Source organism: Phaenicophaeus curvirostris, chromosome 9, assembly GCF_032191515.1.
Source record: "Phaenicophaeus curvirostris isolate KB17595 chromosome 9, BPBGC_Pcur_1.0, whole genome shotgun sequence".
NCBI classification, from domain to species: Eukaryota; Metazoa; Chordata; class Aves; order Cuculiformes; family Cuculidae; genus Phaenicophaeus; species Phaenicophaeus curvirostris.
In genome coordinates, this window is record NC_091400.1 from 14,611,892 (window position 1) to 14,638,900 (window position 27,009).

The window sequence follows — 27,009 nt, forward strand, 5'->3', positions numbered from 1 at the left end:
AAATAACAATGAAAATTTGTCTCAGTACAAAGGCTACATTACTATTGAAAAAATACCAGCATGAAGAAAAGGTACATATTTGACAGTAGAAAAATGATTTTAGTGAATCACAATGTCTAAAGTCTGCAATGAAAATAAATCTGCAATAAAGATTTATGCCTTTTTTCTTTTCATTTTTCTTTTTTTTATACAAACAGTACAAACAGTATTGCACATAACAACAAATAGTCGAGGTTAGGTTAGCCTTCAAAAAAATCGACTAGTTCAAGTCTCACATCAGAAAAGGCCACAATAGGACCTGTTGTACCCAGGGGCTTCTTAGTCAAGTTGCAGTTCAGAACTCCATATTTTAAAAAATAGCTTTTTTTGAAGGACCCTCTTTTAATATAACATATTAACAACTCAGGGGCACATTCATTTACAAAACAAAAGGGAGCATGTCATAATTTAATAAACTAAAAAAAGTTCTCTTTAAAAAAATACAAACAGAAGAACTCTCACAATTCTGGTCAGTCGTGCATAATCACACTTGATTATAAATATACAAATTAAGGGAAAATATTTTTTCACCTTCTATTCACAACTTTCAGCACCAAATGGAGTTTGTGTTAACACCTGTTCTTTACGATGATTTTGTTTTAGATTTAATCCAACATTATGCTGTATTGTACATTTTCCAGCTTCTCTCTCTCTCTCTCTTTCTTTCTGGGGGTATTTTTCTACATGAAAGAGGGGTATTTCTTCAAAAAGGTTTACTTCTTTCACGTAATTAGGTAGATTTCTGTAGGTTAGCTATGATTTTCAATATTACAGTTATAAAGCTCTAACTTCTTCATTTTCAAAAAAACTCAAATAAGCATGAAAAAAATAAAGTTACCCATCTCTTAAATCATTTTTCTTGCAGAATTAAATTAATATATATTTTTTCTGAATAAACTTACTTAGAAAATATCATTTTCTTTCCTATATTTCAAAATTGAGGTATTGCAAAAGATCATGTCAGTCAGAAAGCATGCCTTTTTCTTTAAAAAAAAATCATCAGCCAACTGTTGAAAACTGTCTAGATAGAAAAAGTAGTGCATAACAAAATGTCTTGTACAGATGAAAAAAAAAAACAAAAAAAGACACCTGGGCTGGGAAAAGCAATATCACAAAAACGCCCAGAAGTAACTTCAAAAGGGATAATTATAATAAGCATTTTAAACCAGTAAAAAACTATTTTTTTCTTTTTTTTTTCCAAAAACAGAAAAAAAATCCTTTCAAAGCCAATACTCACAACTGAACATTGGGAAAAACAGCTTACTAAATTAGACACAAACAAGGACATCACAACAAACAAAACCCAGAACATTGAAATCTACTATGCGGTGTCATATCCAGTCAGATTGTCCCCAGAACTGCAAAAACAAAGGAGGAAAAAGAAAACAAATAGTGTACACATTCTCACAATCATTAGTATACCAAGTGTGTTTATATTTATACGCTATCTGCAGCCCCATAGTTCATGCTAAAAAAATGTCCACTGTGTTAGCAGGTCTTAACTGTATTCAAGCTTCACAGGATACATCCAGGGATTAGAGAGATAACGCCACATCCACAGAGCAAACATCGCATGTAACTTTTATATGCAGACATTTCTTTAGCACCACTTTTTTTCCCTAGCTTTCTTAAATGTGCCTAGTTTATTAGTTTGACAGACTATCTAATTGGTAGTGTACGTACGCTAGCATGAGCTCTTTGGTTTTCTGGACAAGGTCTGCAGCTACGTAAATGATGCAAGTGTTAGGAGAGAGATTGTAACTAAGAGCTCATTTCTGGTTTTGTACCTGTTAGGAACTGTCAAAAATGTGTTAATGTTGGATACAGAGGCTTTAACAGTTAAGTTTGATCACAGTACTAGACATAATCACTTTACTATATAAAATAAATTGCACGATATATAACAGAGCACCGCAAAGTACTTCATCTACCATCCACAAATTTGTTTTAAGAATATCCTACAGCTAGTTTTTATATTTGTGGTAATATAAGTCATTCTGTAATGGGCTGATCCTAATTTCAGAAGCATTACATTTACTGAGGCATGCCTTCCTCCAGTCAGTAATCAATTTTTTTTTGTTACTGAGTATTTTGTAGCCTACGTAGATTCATAATTTGTGCATTGTGGGCAGGTTTTATATTAGACATATATAAAATTTATTGCATGCAGCAACCTGATTAAGTAAACATGCAGTCAAAAAATATTGACCTTCCTTGGAAGCTTTTTTGTATGCTATACTGATCTCCTTTCAGCAGCCATCACTATTTTAATCACATATTCATTTTTTAATTGATACCCTAGCCTGAATAGAGTATTATGGTATTAGTAATACCATTTTAATAGCAGCAAAAGCTATTGCAGCATACATTTACATAACACTAAAAGACCTAACAAAAAAAACCACAAACCAAAACCAAAAACAAACAAAAAAAACCCTCAGCAAAACAAAAGAAAAAAGTCTGATCCAGCTTATGAGGTATCATCCTTACAAGTCAAAATGGAGAGCAACTAAAGGCTTATTTTCTTTAAGGGATATTACTGCTCTAAATGACCCAAACTAATGATTGCTGAATATTTGTTTAAGTTTTTGCTACATCTGCCACCTACTTGTGAATATTACCTTTGGTAAGTCATCTGCTAGGGGCAAGTCTAAATTTCTGAAAATAAGTGCATGCTCCAGTTTAAAAATAAAAATAATTATAATAAAAAAAATCTTCATCACATACACATCAACCCAGGGAAGGCTGATGAGAATGGCAGTCTACATAATGTCACTAGTGACAAGTCTTGTGTAGGAAATTAAGGTATCAAGCAGATGTTTGTGTGAATCAAAGTGCAAAATCAGTACAGTTACACTCTGCCGGTTTGTATTATACTGGACACTGAGTTCAGTAATGTGACTGTAAATAATAATAATAGTAATAAAAAGACCCATATCTTCATTAAAGTCGAGGACGAATGCACAGATTTCCAGAACACTAAGCCCTGAGGCAGCGCTCTCTTTTCACTCGATTTTATCTACTCCAGTACTTGTTGCTGGGTGAGGCCTGGGGTTCAGCTCCAGCGGAACGGGACGTGGCGGGGCCGATCACCTCCCTCCTTTACCAGTGGTTTGTGGAACTCTCGCCCAGCACGAGAGTGTATGCTTGCCCAGCAGTATTCACAGTAATACTGCAAACAGGTAACATTGGCACAGAAAAATGGAGCAAATTTTCCACCACAGCGAGTGCCCTGGCATTCATCACACATCTGATCATCCAGCACATATGGCTTCACTTCCACCTGCACCAGGAAGAAGAAAAATAACTGTAAGATGATCACATAGTTTTGCCAAGCATAAACAGAAGGAACAATATCATAATCCTTTTGACTGTCTTGAAGCATTTCAGCTGATGTTGGATTAACCCGAAGAGGCCGGCAGTTAAGTTTTCATATCAACCACTTCATGTGTCACAAAAATCTCAAGGAAAAAGAGCATGCTTTGGTAACTCTTCAACATTTCTTGGAAAAGTTAGGTAAGTGAAAGTACTAAGATGGAATTACACTAAAGACAGCATCTCCAAGGATTTTGCTGTCATCTAAAAAGCCTCAAGGGATGTGAACACAGTTATGGGGGCAGGGCGTGAGAAAGTAGCATTTAGGAAGAAAACTAATAGAGAAAAAACCCTTATATTTCTAAACTTCAGAGGCCTGATGAGTTCCACAGTTTTTTTTTTTCCAGAGAGTTATCTTTGTTTCTTTGTTGAGAACCCAAAATGCAGGACCAGACTAATTAATTTGAATCTTATTTTCATTTAACAAAACTAAATGCATTTGTTTTAAATACTTCGCCTTATGTGTGCAAAAATCACTACCTAAAGATTTTTACCTCTAGAAATGTAATAAGATTTCATAGTTGTTCCAGCTGTGGCCTTGCCATCAATTACAAATAGGCTGGATTGCTGCTGACTTTTGTCCTACACTCAGTTATAAACATCTTAGGACTGGAATTCTTTTTGGTTTTAAAGCACTTGGGCCAAACACAGCAGTATTTCAATGCATGACTAGGCACTTGCAAAAATATTCTTACAGAAGTTGACAATGTGCAAGTTCTCTCCGGTGTGCCCGTTCCCAAGAATCAAGCCCACGCTTTTAAATTGAGTGTTTATTCATTCTGGGGAAATCATTAGTTTATACATGTGTAATTCTTATGACTCTGTGATTTATGAAGTGGTTTAAGTACATTAAAATAAACAGAAAAATATGGAATTATATGTTCTTTTAGTATAAATAATTTTGCTGTAACTGCACAAGTACTAATCTGGAATTTCGTATATTGCAAGGAAAACTTGACTCCTGTAACTACGCTTAAATACATACAGTATTAATGAAACACAGAAAGATACATTAAGTTGTAAAATAAGAAACATATTAAACAAAAAAGCTTTATGCTGAATTTTTACTTCAGCTTATCCTGATCACATTTCAACAAATGTTACTCAATCAAAGTAAAGCTTATATAGCGAATTGTATTTCTCGCCTATGGAACACCTACAACTGCCAATTTATTTATTTTTAAATTACCCTGTGCTACTAGTATTGCATGGAACAAGTCTGAATAACTGCCATTTTGCATACCAGATGCCCTACCACTAAAATTAGAAGCATCATGTAAAATAAAACAGAGCTATCTCAAATGAAACTGGAAGAAAGCAGGTCCAGTGTCCAGCACATCTCTAGATCCCTACCTACTCACATTTCCAAGGCATGAATTGTGCAGGTCTGAAATAGATTCTCTCTCTCTTTCTCTCACTCCTTTTTTTGTTTTGGCTACTAGTGAAATAATTTGAAAAATGTGTGCTGTACAACTCAGGGAGCTCAATTTATAAGGTTTAAAAATGTATACTTCAGGACTGATTAAGAGACTTCATGCTTCTTCAAACTCACACATAAACCTATTTTAAAAACTGATAAAATATAATTAGGTAAACTTAAATTATACATCAACCACCTGGGAAAAGCATTGATTGATGGAAAAAGCTACCAGCTAGCATAATTTGTGGCTCTTTGCTAAAGCTTAGAGAAAACAAACTGCAAGTTTTTAAGCATGGCTGATATAAAAACCTCAAGGTTCAACATTGTGATTAAGACTCCAGAATTAATCTTCTTAGCCTCTCTGTAAAGTTTTTCAGGAAAAAAGAGAAATATTTAGGAATAGCCTTGTCTTAGTTAAAATCATGAAGTTTTGCAGCACCATAGAAAAATAGTTTGAGGACTTATAACTCCATGATCTCATCTAATTCAACAAAAAGCTCAGTTTCTATTTTAAAGAGAAAATTAGAATAGCTTGGGCTTTGCAGCTGTGTGTTGTTATATGTATAATGCATACAATAGACACCCATCACGTTGACTTCTTATGAAGCAATTTATATTAGATTAAGTAGAAAACAACCTATCCCTATTGTAAAAATATAAAGCAGCAGTGCACGCTGTATGCTATTTTGAATAATACTAAATGCCAAGTCCCCAAGAACATCGGTGTTATTTGCACATGTATTCAAGAGGTGAAGACAGAAGGTCTAAAGGTAAATAAATATCATGGAAATTAAGTAACATTTTCAACTCAGATTTCAGTAAATACATTAAATTCCCTCTATCCCTGAACAGCCCTTTAGAAACCAGGATTTCATATGGACTGAACAAAATCATCTCATTTTCCTCCCTTTTGGCTATCAAGCATCTATCGGCAACTGGTTCTGGTTAAATAATTCTCAAGACTTTTGAGGTCAGCATCACCTGTAATGATAAACCTGTGTTCTAGGAACCACAAGTTTAGATGTACATTGCCAACAGAAAATGTTGCCTAATAGTAGCAGAAATGCCAGAAGCTATATAAGTAGCCCCTAACTCAAAGCTGTTGATGCACAATAAACAAACATCTAAAGGAGAAGAAAGAAGCTGAGAAATACAACAGTGTTAGACCTTCAGAATTCAAAACAACATTAAAAGCAAGTGAGCTTACAACCAACTGTTTTCTGGGTTTATTGTTAAACAGTTGTTTAAGATGTATTTTTCACTCCGCTTTAGCTGCTTAAACAAGCTTTTAAATAATTAACAAATATCATCTGAAGAACAGAGGTTACAGGGTTCTCCAACCCAATATAAATATAAAGATGTTTTTCATTTCTGTATGGTTTTGTGAGTAACAACCACTCTGCTCCATGCTATTTTACTCACCCGTTTATCAATGTCATTATGTTGGAGCTGGACAAAGCGAGCACTGATAGCAGCAATATAGCTCTGCTGATTGGAGAAAGCCACTCTGCCAGCACCTTTTGGATACTTCAACTCTGGGTCTGTATCAATGCCAGCATAGCAGACACCTCCATATAAACGGTCCATAATCATTGCCAATTCAACTGCAAGAAGTCAATTGTTAAATATAACTGTTTTAACATAAATAGTAGTGTTATGTTTGGTTTGTTGCATTAAAAAAAAAGTGCTATTTGCCTTAGTGTACTTGACTTCCAAATTCTAAAACAGCAAACCCAAATGTTAGTTTTAACAGACTGAAACAAGCCTACACAAATTACAGTAAAACATAAAAGGCAAAAACTAGAATCTGTAAAAAGAAGCCTAGTTTGACTGAACTGTGCAAAAATGCAGTTGCATTGTTAAAGTAGGTCTCAGATCAAATGCTTTAATATTTATCATATTGAAAACTAAAACTGTGGTATTGGAATGGTTGGACTCGATGATCCGGTGGGTCTCTTCCAACCTGGTTATTCTATGATTCTATTTGGAATTAGGTACTCAGGATCTCCCCCACCTCCAGCCAGGCTTGTTAACACTAGTTTACATATAAGATCACTTAAAGAGTTTCCTGTATTTAGAATTTGATATTTTGCCCTAAGTACTAAGGCTGAAAAGACATGAGGGAAGTGTTTTACATTTGAAACAAAATTTTGTGAAACATCAGAAGTTATCTCACTTAAATCAACTTAAAGCATTGTGGGTGCAACTTAGTATTTTCATAGAACATTAAATTGATTGTGGATCTTTTAAAATGGTTTGTTGCTTTTGCTGACACTAAGAATAACCCTAAAGAAGTTATGAATATCATTTATAAAATAAGACAGGCTGACTGCATGGCTGAGAAAACACACAGGAGGAAAGTTAAGGGAAAAAACAGGAAGAAGTGGAGAAAAGGCTGAATGAAGTGGAGAAAAGGAACGTAAACTGTGCGAAGATGTATGGTCACCAAACCAAGTTCTCTGAAAAGGAGATAGGCAAACAACTTTGTCAGATGGATGAAGGGCAGGCCCTCACTAAGACTCTGGGTCCTGTACAGGCCCTGCTAAATCAACACTTTTTTACATTAATGTATGAAAACACTTTTGGTAGCAAGTTAAAATTTAGCATCCAAGATACAATGTAAAAGATATACTAAATATTTAAAACTTTGTAGTTCTCACAAAGTTCTCACTAGTTAATTATGTATAGAATAGAAACAATTTTTAAATTTGTATGTATCTTCGTATAAACGCAGGTGTCACGTTAAGGGAAGATCATATGCTAAGCTGTCCATTTGCAATGAGCAAACAAATATCTGACTCATTCTACAAACCAGATAATAATTTTGCTCCGAACAGCAAGGGAGAACTATCAGCATCAAGTAGTGACTAGCAGATTCTTCTGCTTTCTACTGATTTGGAATCATCATTTAGGTAATGATCTCAGCAAATGACAGTATGGGATAAATATCAGGAATGCTTGAAAACATTTACAATAGTAGTCCTAGTAAGTTACTCTTGCCAACAGACAAAAAGTAGATAGAATTCTAGGGCAAGGAAATCATGCAGTGTTCAGACATCTTAGGAAAAACTTTTGTATTAGATCTTTAAATCTGCAAACAAGAAAAACCGGAAATTATTTGTTGGCTTTGGAGAAGTTAACTATTTAAAGGCACCAGTTTTCAAATGTAATGCATTTCAAATGTAATCATGCCAAATGCCATACAGTTTTATAAAGGGTATAATCAGAAATGGGGTAATGTTTAATTGTTACTATCTACATAATTACTGTCTCACAATTACATCTTATTTTAAGATGGCGAGAAAAATGAAGGCTGCCAAGAAATCTGGGCTGGGAGAAATCCTACTGTCAGCAATGGCTGATGGACCTAGTGTACAGCTTCCTAAACCAATTAGGATTACAAGAAAGACAAAGTGAGTAGCTGAAGTTCTAGTTGGCTGGAAAGTGGTTGCCAAGGGAAAGCAGAGGTTACCAGGAAAACCAATACACAAGTCTTTCTTCCAGTTCAGTGACTGAGGGACCTTGGCTCCTACCACCCTGGAAAACCAGGATTAGATTAGAAAGGATTAAAATGAGAAATCATGCAGCTGATTTGGAGTGAGGATGGGGAGGGACTACTAAATGGACATGAGGTCTGCCAGAAAGCATGTTTCAACTTGCTAATGGCTTTCTGACTTTGTCATTGGCTTCCCCAAAACATAAGAGTTAGAAAGAAAGATAAGAGTGTCGAGCTACAGTTGGGAACGGTGCAGAAAAGGGGCCTTCAAATCAAAGTACGGGCTGCCAGGAAATCTGGGCTGAAATAAATGTTTCCTCCAGCCAAAAACTAAGGATTCTTTTCTATGGCTCTGCAAATAAAAGTGAAGAAAAAGAGATAAAGATGGAAAAAAAGATTGAGAAACAGAGTTACATTAGGAATGGATCTGGAAAGTAGTGTTCAGTACAGAGTGGTGCTACCAAGAGCCCTGAGACGGAAGAAATTTTTCTTCTGGACAATGGTTGAGAGGCCTTGTCTATAGCTCCATGGGAAAATTAAGGTTAGGGTTGAGAAAAATGTAAAGAGAAATCATAAAGCTGCAGTTGGAATTGGTTTGGAAAGGGGCTGGGAGGAGTCTGTCATCTAGTCAAGGGAAAGGGGAAATAGTCTGCACCTCAGCAAGCATATCAGGGCTAGGATTAAGATGATATACATTAAAAATTACCAGCCAAGTTCTATAATATTATGCAAACTTGGAGAAAACTTTCTATTGAAAATCCTAAATAGCAAACTATTTAAAAGATAAAAAAATGTTCACAGACACTCACTGATTTAGAAAGAGAACTACAACCTTGGGAAGAGACGAGGTATATTTTCTGCTCTTTTACATATACTCTATATCTTTTCTCATCTTCTCTGCTTCACCTGGAATGACTCTACATGCTCCTTCTTCTACTCACCAGCTCTGAGCGGCCGTGGAACTCCTCCAACAAAGATCGTTTTTCTTGGATCCAAAGGCTGAGACCCATCCATCACAAAGTCACTGTCACTTAGGTTCCAAGGTCGAATTTGCACCTGTATTAAGGATTGTTTTTAGTAGAAGGACTTGAACACTCAACTAAAACTACAAAATAACTTCAAAATATTTCTATAATTAAAAATATAATTTTAACTTAGCAAAAACTGTAAATCAGAGGTATAAGCACCAAAACAATTTGAGAACATAGCTTATCTAAGTGTTTGAAAGAAGGTGGACAATTCATTTACCACCTCTAGAGGCCAGGCTTGAGTTAAATTTCATCATAGCAAACTCTTACCCAATTAATTCCCTGCCCCTAAGTGCCATTACAATAAGAAATCTGTGAAAGGACTTTCAGAGTATTTTACCATCTATATGCAATTACAGTTGCAGCTTGGGCTTCTGTCTTTCCTGAAATAGCATAGTGATGCACAAATTTTAAAGCGCTGGTACAATGGGTATAAAATGAATTTCTGTGCTTGGATACAAAAGGAGTTTTTATAATATGAGAATGCTCACTTCTGTTAAGCAGCAGGCAACAGAGCTGATAGAAAATCATTAGATTACACACAAAAAAACCTGCTCAGAAATTATTTGGATGAAGTTGCTCATATGTCCTTTTTTTAATCCTAAAAATCACATATGGACACTCACTGTACTGTAATACTGGGTTGTTCATTTCTCTGTGCACTCTGTGCAAGCCTTTTAGTAGGCAGCTCATTTTTAGCTGATCAGATTTGTCTGTAGTTTCCATCTAATCCATACGTATCCGTAGCCACAAGAAGACTAGTATTACAGAGTATTAAAGATGTGAACAATAGAAATAAGTTGCCCTGTATCTCCTATTATGCTATAGCCACCTGCATTATTTGTTTTTAACGTGCAGTTCATATAAGGTAAATGAGACCTAACTTAAAATGTATTAGCTATTGAATGCAGAAAAAAAAAAATCAAGAAACCTAATGAAGTACAGGGGATATTTGATGACATCTATATTTTAATTTGGGAGGGGTTAAGTTTCTTCACTGAATAAGGCTTTCTCTTCTTAGAATAATATTGAGGGGAAAATTATAAGTCAATTGTTTTACAGCTAACATTATAAAAGGATGCATATTCCTGTGAGACATCAGAAGTACTATATATAAAAGTTAATTGAACATGGCATCTATCAGAAAGAAGCAAATACTAAAATCATGTTACACTGATACAGAAAGCCAATTCAACGTAACGGCAAGGACAGCAACAGGAAATAGACAACTCAATTAACTAAGTGTGTGTTTATCTATTTATTAACTGAAAAAAGTAATATCAAATGGGTTAGAAACCAGCATGAATGTTATGGCATAAGATACTTACTGGTTTATCTTTGATTGTGGGACTTGACACACACAAGTAAAGTTTCCCATCTTCTTCCAGACAGGCATCTATCAGAGCTTGTACAGAGCTTTCTTCCTGGAATAGCAGAAAGGCATAACCTTGGAAAGGATAAATGCACAAGAAAGAAAAAGAACAAATTAATTTATAAAGCATTTTTGTAATACAGAAAACAAACCCAAGAAGTGAATGAGATATATAAATTACAAATAACTATTAAGGCTGTTAGTTTGTTTTCATACTTTAAGTTCACCAAATAGATTGTACCCTCATACACTATTGATTTCAGAATGGAGACAAGAGTGTTTGCTACATAGGAGTGTGTTTATTTGATTAATTAATGATTTTGAGCAGTGAGAACATAGGCTGGTGAATAAAGCATTCTTATTATCCAACAACCAAATCTGAGCTAAGCTTGTTACCAACATAGTTATAGGCCAGAACCCGCCTAGAAAGACTGACTTGCCCAAGAAAACAAAATAGTTTGATCATCAAACTATTGAGTGGGGTTCCCCAGGGCTCAGTGCTAGGTCCAGCCCTGTTCAATGTCTTTATCAATGACCCGGATGAAGGCATTGAGTGCACCCTTAGCAAGTTTGCAGACGACACTAAGCTGGGTGGAAGTGTTGATCTGCTGGAGGGTAGGGAGGCTCTGCAAAGGGATCTGAACAGGCTGGACTACTGGGCTGAGTCCAATGGCATGAGGTTTAACAAGGCCAAATGCCGGGTCCTGCACCTGGGGCACAACAACCCTATGCAGTGCTACAGACTAGGAGAAGTCTGGCTAGAAAGCTGCCTGGAGGAGAGGGACCTGGGGGTGTTGGCTGACAGCCGACTGAACAAGAGCCAGCAGTGTGCCCAGGTGGCCAAGAAGGCCAATGGCATCTTGGCTTGTATCAGAAATGGTGTGACCAGCAGGTCCAGGGAAGTTATTCTCCCTCTGTACTCGGCACTGATGAGACCGCTCCTCGAATCCTGTGTTCAGTTCTGGGCCTCTCACCACAAGAAGGATGTTGAGGCTCTGGAGTGAGTCCAGAGAAGAGCAACAAAGCTGGTGAGGGGGCTGGAGAGCAGGTCTTATGAGGAGCGGCTGAGAGAGCTGGGGTTGTTTAGCCTGGAGAAGAGGAGGCTGAGGGGAGACCTCATTGCTCTCTACAACTACCTGAAAGGACGTTGTAGAGAGGAGGGTGCTGGCCTCTTCTCCCAAGTGACAGGGGACAGGACAAGAGGGAATGGCCTCAAGCTCTGCCAGGGGAGATTTAGGCTGGACATTAGGAAAAAATTCTTCACAGAAAGGGTCACTGGGCACTGGAACAGGCTGCCCAGGGAGGTGGTTGATTCACCTTCCCTGGAGGTGTTTAAGGCATGGGTGGACGAGGTGCTAAGGGGCATGGTTTAGTGTTTGATAGGAATGGTTGGACTTGATGATCCGGTGGGTCTCTTCCAACCTGGTTATTCTATGATTCTACGATCACTCTTGCTAGCAAACAAGGAACTTGCATACATAGAGTTGAAGCAGATTAAAGGTACTAGTCCCAATAAAAAGTTAAATACTTCTTGAGTAAAAACATTGGTTTCCTCTCTAGCAGATGTAATGCTCTTAAAACACTCCTCTAAAGACAAACACACTTCAACACCATAGTTTTAGACTTTACAAAACTAATTACATTTACTGAGTTCGAAAATAATTAGCTTGTAATCATTATCAATTTTTGCGTCATTTTATTTTCCATCCATGCACTTATTACATCTTCACTTCACACCATCCCTTCTGACTATACTAAAGTATCAGAACAAAAACTTTATACAAGTTAAAGTATCTTTAGTAGTTCTTGCAGCATTATAAAATGCCCCAGTCAGAAAACTAGATACTGGGAGAAGACTGCCATGGCAACTACACCTCCAAAACCAACTGATCATATTTTATGGCTCAGCCCAATCCTTGCCTTAAATTTATGTAAATGCCTTGAGACAAATTCACAGAAGATGCAGTGCAGATCACTCCAGTACTATAAAATAGAGATAAGAATCCACATACATTTATGCATACTTTAAACAAATGGTTTACAACATATTTAAATAGATTTAAACATTTAGGATTTATCTTCTGACCAGATCATAAGATTCCAACTCTAAAAAAAAATAATTTTGTCTATTTCAGATGTTTATAATCTTAAAGCAGTGAAATACTGGAAATTTCTTTAGTATAAAGTCAAAATGAAAATTGGTAAACATTTATTGTGGCTTAATAACTTAGCAAAAATCGTGGCCACAGCTTGGAACTCTTTTTTCTTCTGTGAAGTTTTATCAGGTTTTTCTGGGTCATAGTAAGAGGTTGCACCTGTGGTAGGTGGAATTGCCAGCCATCCGGGGGTATGGTAACAGTGTGATCATAATTTCACAAACCAGTTAAAATTAACCAAATGGATACTCATTAATTTTCTCTGGCTGCTGCATTACAAGAGCAGTCGAAGTTAGTAAGAATTCAGTTTTCTAACCTAGGGCTAGTGCCTACCATGAAGTTTAAGTTAACACCTCCTCACTCCTCTAGACCTCTGTGACTGTTAACATATTCTCCTGCCCGCTATGGAGTCTCTATGAGCCCTCTGAAGAAAGACAGGTAAGCAGGTACAAGTAGCAGACTAATGTTAATCTAGAAAAGCAAGCAGGCTGGACTAGCATAACGTGATATTCAGCATTATTTTAAACACTGTGATTGTGCATCTATTCCAATTATTCAAGGACTTCAGCTTTTCAATATAAACAAAGATTACACTGAAATAAAAGATAAGGAAGTTCATATAATACAAGGATCATGTAGAGGCTGGTATGGACAATAAAGATACCTGCTAGAGTTAAAGGTATTATTACTCATTTCCTAGAAGCCATAGGGATGCAAAAACCTTATAATCAGAAAGGTGCAGCTCGTTCCCCTGAGCAGTGGGAAGTGCTAGATGTTGCATTTACTGAAGACTTAGTCCCTTGCTCACCATACCACTCTTTAGAGCTGCATTTGCTTGCTCATACAAGCAAATACATTTCATTTGATTGGAACTCCATAGCAGGAGATGCATTGTGAGCTCAGATTCCAGTATAAAATATAAAATCAGAAAATGCAAATTCCGAAACTGACATTGCATAAATAATTATCTCACTCTACATGCATTTTAATAATGAAATGACATTTTTGCACAGACACAAACCACCATTTTTAATATCTTTAGCCACAATTTAAAATAAAAACAGAATGCCAATCTGTAAACTAACAGTAATTAATTTTCTTTTGCTGTTGGCTGAATTTAAGTGCTAAATTTGGCTGTAACATTACAACTCTGTAACATTATAGCATTATAACTCTAAGAATATTCCTTCCTGACGAGATTCTCAAAAACATCTACTTTAGGCATTACATCCTGTTCTACTGTGCATTTCTATTTCAATTTCTACTACAGACAATGAGATGAGCCTAATCTCATAAATGCTTTATTGCATGGCCAGTTGACATTCACAATGGTCAGTTACAGGGGCATCTAGGTTTAAAAGACACTTAATTCCTGTTCACACTAGGTGAGGTAGAATTAATATGATTGGTCTCCAAAACAAAAATGCATTAATCCAAATAACTTGCATTATTTGGCAGGTGCTGAAAGTGGCTTCAAATTGTTCAGCATCATGTGCTTCAGCACATTCTCCTCTCTGTGCATCACAGGTATCATATGACTTAGAGCATATGCTTTTTTCCCAAGAAGTAAGAAATTTGGTGAATTTCAAAACTTTAATCCTCATCAGCAGAATTTGGCAGCACACTGTCGCAGTTTGCTGCAGACAAACTTCAGAAGTAATCCTTTTGATGTTTCTAAAGGTTTGAGGGCTCGAAGGACTGCTCCTGACTCAGATTCCACAAAATAAAACAAATGAGACATTCGAAGCCCCAGAAAACAGGAAGGTACGTGACAACAGCTGAATATTCTATATACACAGATATGTGGCTTCTTGGCAGAGCAGAAACAATCCAGCTCCTTCTCAGATGTTGGTATAACACACCACTGTAGCCTGACAATAAAAATTGCCCTTTGTAATTCACTGGAAAAGGGCAACACTGTATTTTTTTGTAAGAAAAGCCACTACAACTTTCAGAGGGGTGTACAGCAGAAGGAAGATGAGAAGATTAATGTGCCTAGATTCTGAAGCACAGCCTAGGAGCTCCTCAGCCTTGACCTCAAGGATTTGTTATTTTATGGAAAGCAGTACAAGAATGAAGCTCCTTTGTTCACATCCCGTTCTGACAGCTAAACAGTGACACAATTTCTCTGCGAAAGGATAATTTAGTCCAGTTGGTCTAATTTCACTTAACCTTGCTGAGAACAAACAAATTATTTCAATTAATATCAACAAAGGCAAACCTTCTCTAATGATGGGAATCTTCCTGTATTACTGAAAGCACATTTTGTAATAAGGCTTCAGTGATCTCTTCAAAACAAAATGATAGATGGAAAGCTTAAGGTACTTATTCTGCCTTTCTTAGCAGAATCTTGATATTCGTTCTTTCATGTTAAAAGCCAGCATGTTGGCACAGGTCACAGGCAAACACATTTAAGTCTTATCCAGAAGTGCATCATGCACATATTCTGCCCATTCTTCCTCAACGTAATTCAAATGAAAACAACTACTCAAACATTTATTAAGGCAGAAGGTATAAAAAGTGCATCAGGCAAGGAAGAAAATAAACACACATTGGCCTTGCAAACACCTAGCCAAGCCATAGCTGGTAGAGTTTATCAGAGAAGACCATCTTGACACCTAGACCAAAATATTTCTCAGAGTAGAAGATGATGCTACTTCATGCCTTTCATGGCCCTCCAGCAAGAGACAGACTGCATTTGAAAGCATCCCTGAACAAAAGATTTTTTTTAAAAAAAAAGGGCTTTATTTTATTCTTCTAAACCTAGTAACCCCTTTTTTGTACAGCTCCACCCTTAGGCACAAAGTTTGGTGGAATGAAATGAAATCATTGATTGTGTTTCGTAGCCCAAAAGGAGAAGGCAGAAAAAGGTTTGGTATGCTACACTTGTTACGCTCCTTTAAGCAATTAATTACTAACATTATGAGTGCTAAGGTTAACTGAACAGTCTCTAGTTACTTAGTGATGAGGAATATTTCAGAAAGGTGCTAATGGAGTAGCTGCACGGATCTCTCCTTTAATGGAGTCCAGAGTGGATTGAATTCACTCACAGATTTTCTTTGAAATTTCAGTTAATTATGAATTAGTTCCATCTGTTTAAATTAACTGAAGTTTACCGTGTTATGCTCAACTTGTGGATACTAAAGGTAATTAATAAGTTCTTTAAGTTCTTGCATTTGAGAACAGCAACATATAAATTGCTGTTGAAATAAAAACCCACAAGCTGCATCTTCTGGTACAAAGCCAGCATTTTGGCATTCAAATGTTATATAACTAAGAGGGAAAGATTAACCTATTTCTGGATCTTTGAATCACAGCTACTTTTCAAATAAATAAAAAAACTGTAATGAAGAATTATATAAAGTCAAAGAATATTTGAATATCACTGTCGGAGGTCTGCATATCATCTATTGATTGCCTCAGTAATTGACCTCAAATCCATGCTTTCCAAAAATCAGCCCACTTAAAAATCAGACATAGAAATCATATTCTCAGGGGCATGTGTTTGCAATTTTATAACGCTGATATTGACGTAAGCAGGACTTTCACTTCTCTTTACACACCACATACCAAGTAAGAACAGACTTTGAGCAGTGACAAGCATTAAATTCATATATAAAATGGAAAGACTACTTACAATTGAAAAACATTAAAGTACCTTTGAAGCACATTTTCTTCCATTCTATCTTTTTAAAGTTTAGACTGTCTTCTCTGATGTTTTTTTATAGGCTCCAAGGTTACAATAAAATCTACCATCCACCTAAGATCTCTTATAAACGTATTTCAATATGTATATCTACCTCATACTATCATGTAAAAAAAAAAAAAAGATGGAGTTGAACTTGCAAAGAAAATTAATGTTCTCATCTCATTCCTTTGGGTTTATTTTTAGACGGTTGAGATGGCTACCTCAAAAAAGGAGATTTAAATAGACTTAATGTTTTCATGGAATATAAATAGCACTTTCTTTTTTTTCTGGATTTTTAAAAATAGTTCTGAATTGAATTATGGTTGTATTTTTGAGAACTTTTAGAATAAATTTCTTTTCAAAGCCCACAGCAAAAGAACATTTAGAAACAGTGTGAACTGATTTTCTAAATCAGTTCATGTGATGACAAAGGGTCATTGCTCAAAGTCACCCTTAGTAATCTTATTAAAAGATGCTTTGAACATGAATAAACACATGTCTAAATGCAAAGATGAAACAACTATTAAAAATGAAAGTCAATTTTGAAAAATAAAAATCTGAAGGGTTAAAAAATGCAGACTTTCTTTTAATATTGCAGTGACACGACTGCATTTAAAAAAAAACCCAGAACATCAAAGACTTTAAATACTTAAGAAACCTTAAAACAGAAAGGGCTGTAATCTCACTTAGCTACTGCAGAAGAGAGAAATTATATATTAGTCAGGGCTGCAAAGACAAATTTCTTTTAGTCAGTCTAATTTTAAATGGCAGGCAGTGTATGACCCCATTACTGGTTCCTTTCTGTAAAACACAAAAGGTGTATAAGAAATTTACAGTAACATTCATATTCATTTTTACACGTTTTTCATGAGTACTGAGTAATCTTATATGTAAGAAATTCTCCATAGACCACACTACAGACAAGTTTTGGGGTAGGTTTTGTTTGTTTTCAATTAAAGGTATGTATTCCATATCCTCAGTTCCATTGAAAAATAATTGGATCCCGAATCTAAATAGCAATCAAATAAATGTGCACAGTTAAATGGAAGGGAGGATACATATCAAGAGAAGTCAGCAAGTAAGCAGATCATATGGAAGGGTTGAATGAAAATTGAGGTTCTGTATCAGCAGCTTTGGCAAAATAAATGGCATGTCTTTGTAATTCCAATTTTACCATTAAACAGTCCACATCTCTGAGAAAATAATAGAAATAATTTCCAAAATAACTGAAACTAACATTTAACCGTTCCTACTAATGATCTTATCATATCACAAATAACAGAAAAATTAGAATTTTCCTATGCTGTCATAAATATTATGCAGAGTTTTTTCCCCTCACATCTTCAATTCAAAAGGAAAAAAACCCCAAACCATGTCTACTTGCTCCATGAGGACATGCACTATTTTTGGGATATGGGTGCCCCAATGGTTCCTCTGCACTTCAGTGCTGAATAGAAAAGACAACATCTCAATAGTGCTATGGTGAATATATACAGCTAAGGATTTATAAAGTCATTTCAATTCCAAAGTGTGTTAAGAAAAGGATTTCCTAGTCATAGCTACTTTCACCACTTGTGGGGGAAAAAAACCCACTCCATTATACATACACCATCTCAGTTTATCCTGTAGTAAAAAAATATTCCTACCCACCTGTACTGTGACAGGCTTTTTTTTTTTTTTAAGCTAAAAGCTAATTCTACAAGCCTCTCTTTTTATCTGGCATTTTACTTCTACACTAGTGTAAAACATCGCAACAGCAAATTTAAAGGGTTGTCTCCTCTTTCAAAGGTCACAGCCATTTTAAAACTGCAGACTGCAACATGATCTATGGCAGTTATAAATCAGAATTAAAGGGTATAAAAACATAAAAGAAGGGCTATAACATGCAATTCAGTTTATTGTAGTTATAAGAATAGTCCCATGAATTAATCATAAGACAAAGACTAAATTTTTGATGAGGCAAGAGCTATCTTTGTGAAGTTTACTAGGTTAGCAGCATGAAAAAACATTCCTTTATATTCATAAATATGAAAAAAGCAAGTAAACTCAGGTTTTTCAAATTTTTCAATTTTGGTTTTCAAGGGCAATATGAAATGTTGATTGCTCTGGGCAGAGCAGGTCATTGTCATCGTCCGGAGGGGATCAGGTCTGCTGCTGCTGCTGCTTTTACTCTGAACAGATGGCTGAAGAGAGATCAGTTTCCAAGTTCGAACAAAACCTGCAACTCCTCTTTGCAAATAAGCCAACTTCCAATTCTACTCCAAGCAACATTAACATAGAATACTCCTAGATAAATATAAATTGTCTGCTTGATTTCAGCTTCTATTTTATGCATAATGTCAGCATGAGGTAAAATAAACACGAAGATTTTCAGGGGAAGAAAGCAAAGGTCCAAAGATCTAGGCTACTTTTTATCTGGTCAGATATTTTTAATAAATAAAATTTTATGTTGGGCATTGCAATATAAGTGGTTTTCATTTTAAACACTATCTTAAAATTTATTTTTAAAGAAGAAAGGAAACAGCAGTTATCAGAGCTGTGGTACACAAAACATTTCAGACGGTCGTCAACAGCTTCATTCAAAATAAAGAACTTCAATCAAAAAGAGAAGATAACCCCATGTCATTTACATAGACCAAGCCAGCTGCATTATCTCCTGATTTTGTATGACTAATTCTCCTGTGAGCAAACAGATAACCTGCAATTCACAATGAGTGAGCTGTACCTGGAGAGGAACTTAAGTTTTAAGAAATTTCTTAAGACATAATGCAGAGCTTCATTACTAGGCTTTGGCTCTTCTTATCAAGTAGCCAGTTGCTCAATTGCTGCTGTGGGGCATTGCTGGTTAATAACTGGTTTGAATGTTCACTCACACATGGAATGTTTTCAGGTTGTGGTTGCTGAAGCTCCTTAACTTGATTGACTGCAAGAAAATAAGCACCTTGAAAATCTTTCCTTAATAATGGAAGGTTTTTCCAAAATTTTATTACTCATAGCTGCAGAACAAACTTCCCTCTCTCAAAACCCTACCCAAACATAAAGGAGGGATAAATTTATTGACAGTACAGAGATCTAAATTTGGACAACAGCCTTCTTTTGTGTTATAAGCAGATATCAAATAATTTTATACATTCCCATTACATTAAAGAGACTTCTTAGAGTGTTATCAATCATATGGTGTTCCAAGATCAGTCCTTGCAGAATAATAACTGAGAATAATAATTGAGTGCCATTATCAGTAATTGCAGCCCAGTATCTCCCCACTCCTCCAATGCTGCCCCCGCAGCTCAAGAACAGTCCTGAAAAGGAGCCGATCCAGTAATTAAGGGAGTTACATCAAATTGTCATGTCTTGATTGGAAAAAGCTCTCTGACACTACATAAGGAGAATAAAGAAGAGAAGGAAGTAGGCAGAGAGAAACTGATTTTTAAAAAATATTTTTCTCTCATAACAACATTTGGGTTTTACTAACGAGGAAGCTAGCAGCTGCTGGAGTTGGATTTACTCTGCTTTATGACTTCATAGTAGAACCCAGAACCCCAAATTTCATTCCTGAGCTCTACACCACCCGTCCTTTCTAAAATTGCACAGTATATTGGCTCTCAAAACAAGGTTTTCATTAGGAAAACCTGAATTTCATTAGGAATATTTGGCTGCAGTCATTATATTCTCCACATAATAAATAGCTTTATTTACTTAATCGGTTACTGCAGTCATAATTAACAAACGAGATTGATGGAAACACCTTTACTACCAAGCCCAGTAGAGACTATGGATGCTGAGCCCCTTCTGAAGAGACCTGGTCATTTTTCTGTTGCAGACTGAAGAAGGGTCAACAAATGCCTGCCAGAAAAATGCAGTTTCATCAGGGATTTAAAAAAATTTATAGCCACCTAGCAATTCTGAAAGTAAATAGCTTTTGTTGAAAGCAACATGAAAGCTGGGAGAGAATAATCCTGCAACGCTACTTCAAAATCAGATTTGTTCTGCCTAGGCTTGATTGTTCAAAAAACATTTTTATATTTTGCCTCATCAGATACTTTTTTACCCCTAGATAAATAAATTACAAATGGCATAGTTTTATGGACAGAGATTCCGTTTTATGAAGCAAGCTCCTTGTATGCTCTTTGATAACTGGCACAGTAGCCTCAAAGACAGACAGTTTAAAATCAAAATTATCAGTAGACCACCAAGAATCCTCATTTAGAACAAGACAGGAAATAACGTGCAGATCTCCAGAAAGGGAGTTTTAAACCAAAGTCATCAAAAAACTACAAGAAAATTCTGTACAAAACCTACCTTAAGTTACTAATGTGCTCTTCTGTAGTTGGGTATGTACTGCATTTTGCCATCACACTGAGTGAATTGCATTGACCTGAGATTATGCTGCCCTGCTGTAGAATGACACAGGGACTACAAATTAAATACATGACCTCAGATGTCAATGGTAAAGACTGATGCATCTCTCTTTGCCATACGATGTATTTCTTGATAAGGAATGTCAGTTTCCATTCTAGCAAATACTATGCCCTCTGACTTGAGGTTTTAGAATACAAACCTCAAGGTGGCTAGGCATTTTATGCTGGACTTTGGTGATATGGTATTGCATCAGTTAAATCAAAGCAATTAGTTACAGCACAACAGATTGCTCTGTTCAGACAAACCAGATACCTTCTTGTGAATATGGCTGGTGAAATCACAATTCTGCCTTCCATACTTCTTCCTTGCAATCATTCATTCTTGCTCTTCTGGTAGAAGCTACCATTGCTACCGCAGTGGCAATGGAATTAATCATGCAAATGGTCCTCATCCATAAAATCAAGATCAGTCAGAAGACTATCAACAATAGCATTCCCACCTAATGATACCTTAGATATCATCAGGAAGGCTCCTACAGTCTGTCTGTCACGAGTTGTTTTAAATAAAAGCATGAGAATCACTTCATAGTGTTACTTTGTGCAACTTTGCATACACTATTTTCTTCTTTAGATCTTGTTAACCTTTCGTGTCCCCTGCGGAGCAGTAGGAAGAACTGTGCTTATTTTTATAAAGAAACAAATGAACTAATTGAAGAACAGGGGAAAACACATGAGGATCAGATTGCTGCACTACACATGTAAATCAACTGTAAAGCCAAAGCATTCCTCCCATTCCAAACCCATCCTATCTCCAAGCTCTACCACGCTTCATTTCTTACTCCTGTCTTTATCCAAACATCAGTCCTCCTAAATGGAAAGGAACAGAGGAATTACTTAGCATAGTTCCTGTCTTTTTTAAATGTTGTGCAGTTTTTAATGACTGCTAGAAAAAAACCATAGTTATCACAAAGCAAAGTCAGTAGACTTCTTAAAAAGTTGTTTTAAAGCTAGCAATCTGTTAAAAAAAACCCTTAAAGAATGTTTTCAAAAGAGTTAGCACCATCTGTTTAACAAAAAAAACAAATTGGGAAAAAAATTACTGTAGTTAGCATAAGCATTGCCTAACTCAGCAGACCAGCAAATAAGTAAAAAAACCATAAATTTCTATTTAATGAAATATGAATTATCTGGATTTTCTCAGAAATAAATACACTGTGCCATGGCAAAGCGTAACTACATTTGATAACATTTAACATATATTTCATTACTTCTCAGCATCTCATAGGTACCCAAAAAAATACTTAGCCACAAACCATATTTAATTCTCCAAATCCTGTAGTGAAAGCCAAGTAAACACATTACAAACTAAGCATCTGCTTACCCAAGACCAACACATGGCATTTATAATTTTGCTAGTTCCGTTACTAACATATCCAAACAGATGCCAAAGGAAGTAATCCAAAGATTTTTCAGGCAATAGGAATGAAGTGGCCTTAGTCAGAAGCAAAGCATTAAAATCGCCTCATGGATGACACCAACATAAAAACATGGTGCTAAGCTTTACAATACACAGGAGGCGTCAAGAGAAATGTTAAGTCAATGCTCAGAACTAGCAACAGGAACCTCTTAATATGCATTGTCAGCTGTTATCAGCTTCTCTTGCCCAAGTGCATAATACTTCCAGTGACAAAACAGCTTAGTGCCACCAGTCCCTCTCCTCTCAGCAACCTGAATATTGAACTCAGTGGCAACCAGTGCATCCTATAAGAGCTGTTTGCTCTATTAGATTAATTTGGTTTTGTTATTATACTAACCAAAACTCAACCATTGACCAAATCAGATTGCTTTCATAAACACACACTGACAGTGTTTTCTGTAACATCAGGCAAGATGCAAAGGGTAACAGAAACCTCTGGGAAAACAGGAAAACCCGGACAATGTAGATAGTACAGGTGTGCTCAGGGAACATTGTGCAGACACATCCATGTTGGTCTGTGATCCCTGAAGGTCCAAAATCACAATGCAGGCACTGCACTGAAATCAGCCTTATGTAACTCACCATGCTGAAGACTGCAGTTCAGCCTATTTCCCACAAAACCATTTATATCCACTGGGTCCAGCACTAAATCTGAGATAACGTGCCTAAGTGGACCACAGGTGACATGATCCTGCTCAGGATGCCAAATCCAGGAAACGCTTCTTTGTTCAAGCTCAGTGCTGCAGGAACATTTCTGGACTCCAGCTAAGTGCTGAAAACAGCTTTTATGCCACTGCACTTAAGCTAACCAACCATACTAACATGAATTAACTAATAAGACTTGCTAGAACTAACTAGACATCTATAGCCTGAACTGCTCACTAAACTAACCAGATAAAGCCATCGGGGGGTGGGGAGTACGGGTGGCAGTGGTGAGGGAGGTCACTAGACCTTAAGCAATGTTTTATTTTAATCTTTCAGATTTCATGCTTGATCAGATTAGTCATGGCTAACAGTTCCTGTAACCTTTTGTTCCTAGCACTATGATTACCAAGTGTTCCTAATATAGTGTGACTATAGGGAATTTATATACTGCACCAACATAGTAGACATTCCACAAATTCAATAAATTATGCCAATAAGTAGATACTGGAAGTCTGTATTAATACACTCACGACTGTGAGGGATGTCATCATCTGGAGGTAACAAGACAGAAAACCATGGTGTAAAACCGCCCATTGTAAAACTCAGCAGACAATGCTGACCCATGGCATCAACTACTGATGTTGTCTGCTCCAAACCTCTAAACGAATGCTTATCAAAGCAAACAAAAAACAAACAAAAAAATGAACTCTGTTATAAGTCCAGGTGCTGCCCACTGCTCTGACCCTACAGACACAAAAGAGTAATACAAAAGGCTGTCCATCAAAAGAACACTAAAGACTGACTGGAGATGATAGCATATTTTCAGAAAGAGCAAGGTTCAATTTTACTTCCAGCAGGGCACATTCAAGTAGGTGGGTGAAGCTTTGGAGGTCAGGCTTTATTAACATGCAAACAAGAATTAGCCTCCACATCACCCCCACTGCATTCCAACAATCCATTATTCTTGTTTTCCTTTGAGATTGCTAGCACACAAACACCATCTCATTCTCTCCTCTATAATTTTCTTTTTTTTTTTTGTTTTCCATTTGAAAGAATCATATAAAAAAAAGTCTGAGAATTTACAGACTAGCAATGCAACATGGAAGAGAAGATATCCAGAAAAAGGAAGGGAGAAAACATTTGAATTCATGAACGCTTGACAGCTGAAGTCATATCACTGAATTTTGCACCAAGCATAATTTCAAATATCCCTTTTCATTTTTAAATATTATAATATCTTTTTTTTAAAATGCTGGGTAATGAGTCAAAACAGCTTAAAATAAGTGTTTTTTAAAAGTACAACTTTAGTTCTAAAAGAACTTGTAATGAAAAAGCAGTGGAGGCATTTTATTGTCATAATTCTGTCAATCATTCCATAATAACTGAGGAAAACAAATACTCTTTATAAAATAGACCAAAAAACTGTGAAAAAAATTATAACACACACTCAAACTTTACACTTTGCTTCCTGGTAATAACATTCTGTCTTTTATGCAGATGCTGTCTATATAGGATCACAGTAAATCATACACATTTGACCTACAGAGCTTAACATGAATGTAAGTGAATCTCAAAGACAGGAATGCAGGATGTGTGATGCTGCACCCCTAATTGATAACTAAGAAGTCAGTTATAAATAAATCTGGAACAGTTGGGATTGACTGTTGGTTAGCACTTTCAGACAGACATTTAGAGCAACTGGCAGGGGCTTTGAAAGCTGTTTCCTATATTAGAATTAAGACAAAAATAGAAGTGAGGCTGCATTCCCTTGTCTTCTGCTAAAGTAGAACTTACTCAAAAATATTTTTACAAGTTTGGCGAGGCATAACTAGTCCACTGTCAGATACAGAACAAAATCATAATCAGAAGGCCCATGTTGACCTACCATTAGTAGTTACTTATTGTTTTAATAAGAAAAAAATTAAAAAAGAAAAAATGGAGAGTACTAGGAGATATTAGGGAGAAGGTGAAGGTGGTTTTACCATAACTTTTTTAACTTGTAGGTGAAGGTACAGTCATAACTCGCTAGCCACAAAGACCCTAAAGACCTTTAAAAATGAAAGGGAAAATCATATATTTTACCAACTGTCTTTAGAAATACCTGGGGGGAGTGTTTAAGGCTTTTGGTGTTTTGTTGCTCGTTTGGGTTTTTTTTTTCAATTTTTAAATTCAAGAACAAATTTTGCATAAGTAGTTAGTGACAGTAAAGCTGAGTTGTGAGAATGGAATAGGAAAGAGGGAGTGTGTATGGGGTTTTGTTCTGTTTTTAAGTGCCTCAGATACCATTTATAGGGCAAGTATTTGTCACAGAGTTACCCAGCCTCCAGCACTTAAACTTCCAGTTAAATTAAGTTGCCTTTTTTTGTGTGGCCCTGTTACAGTTAAAATATATCTACCAAAATATGGGTATAAACTGGAGAGGGGCAGATTGAGACTAGACCTAAGGAAGAATTTCTTCACTATGAGAGTGGTGAGGCCCTGGCACAGGTTGCCCAGGGAAGCTGTGGCTGCCACTTCCCTGGAGTTGTTCAAGGCCAGGTAGGATGAGGCCTTGGGCAGCCTGATCTAGTGGGACGTGTCCCTGCCCACGGCAGGGGGGTTGGAACTGGATGATCTTTAAGGTCCCTTCCAACCCAAACTATTCTATGATCCTATGAAAATACTCTAGGATTAGCTAGTTCACTGACTGAACAGCCCATTGTCCTGCCAAAATAAACAGTGGCCTTAATGAGCAATTAAGAGCTTTCAGGTTCAGTGAGAACATAAAATCTTAACATGCAGAACAGAAATTCTGTGTATAATTTCATGCTACTGTTTCAGATCATGAGTGAACTCCCAAACTACATGCAAGAGGCACAACTGACTGAGAATATGGTGTCTGTGGTATTATAAAAATCATAGGAAAGACTAGGATAAAATAAGAGCAATTAGATTTGGCCAAGTAATCCTCCCAAACAGGTTTCCCATAAACTGTTCTTTCTCAACCAAAACAGGTCTGCATAGTGTTTGTTGACAGATGTAAAATTCCCTCATCTGCACGCAACCTGAAGCAAACCAGTTCCAATCTAGAAACTCTGACAGCAGCTCATGATGCCAGTCTGCCCTCTCTTAGCAGAGCTCATTACTGTGGTTCAGTACTTGGGCAGCCTTGATGCAGACCTTGTGGTTCAGAGCATCGTTGCAGCTTCTTGGATGAGAACGCACACAAAGAGGACTCGTGCTTTTCTACAAAATACTGCATTCATCATGACTTCCAGCCATTACTCCTATACTTTCTACAATATGCAAACCACAAAAGAATCGGCACTAGGAAATTTCCACAACTTGCCTTCTAAAACCTTGCATAAATTAAGGCAGGATTAAAGGACTCCAGGCTCACTGAAGAAGTATACACACAGGACCACCTTTCAGTCATTGAATTGTGTTTTTCACATCATGACAACTATTAAGAATATGCATGTTGAAAGAGAGAAAATTCATCATGAAGAGTCAAATCTTTTCTTTGTAACGGATTGCCACATTGCAGACGTAGCTTCTTTTTACCAGAACAGCCTTCATAAACGTATTTTAAACTGATTACCTTTAGGTGGAAAATATGACTTGCTTTCAGCTTTGTGAGGCCAGTCCACCACAAGAGGTCCAAACCTACGAAAGCTGGCAGTGATCTCATCTACAAAAAACAAATGAGGGACCTTAGAGAGAATCTGAAGACTGATGGTGGCAAGGTAAAAATTCTTACTTTTAAAAAAATCAAAACAGATTATATTCTACACCTATTAAGAACAGTGAAAACTGTAATAATGTGCATAGAGGGTACCTAAATATTCTTTTACCTCTATGCTGTACATGGTTGCTTAAAGTAATTTCACATTCCACTAATGCAAGTTTGCTGCAGGATTAAATGCGAACATGATCCATCAGAAGTGAATATGCTTCAGCTGTAGTCTATTTCTAA

At 36.4% G+C, this 27,009-nt stretch overlaps 1 protein-coding gene across 6 annotated transcripts in view; it reads right to left on the reverse strand.

Annotated features, from left to right (window-relative positions):
* Positions 1 to 440: 440 nt before the first annotated feature.
* CPEB3 (cytoplasmic polyadenylation element binding protein 3) overlaps positions 441 to 27,009 on the reverse strand; it is a 77,807-nt gene continuing 51,238 nt past the window's right edge. For all 6 annotated transcript variants that reach the window (XM_069863858.1, XM_069863856.1, XM_069863861.1 and 3 more), the window contains 5 exons: positions 26,635 to 26,724; positions 10,687 to 10,805; positions 9,272 to 9,386; positions 6,257 to 6,438; positions 441 to 3,322 (listed from right to left, as the gene is read on the reverse strand). In XM_069863858.1, the coding sequence (XP_069719959.1) occupies positions 3,095 to 3,322; positions 6,257 to 6,438; positions 9,272 to 9,386; positions 10,687 to 10,805; positions 26,635 to 26,724 (734 nt within the window). In that variant the 3' untranslated portion in view covers positions 441 to 3,094. The remainder of the gene's footprint in view (positions 3,323 to 6,256; positions 6,439 to 9,271; positions 9,387 to 10,686; positions 10,806 to 26,634; positions 26,725 to 27,009) is intronic.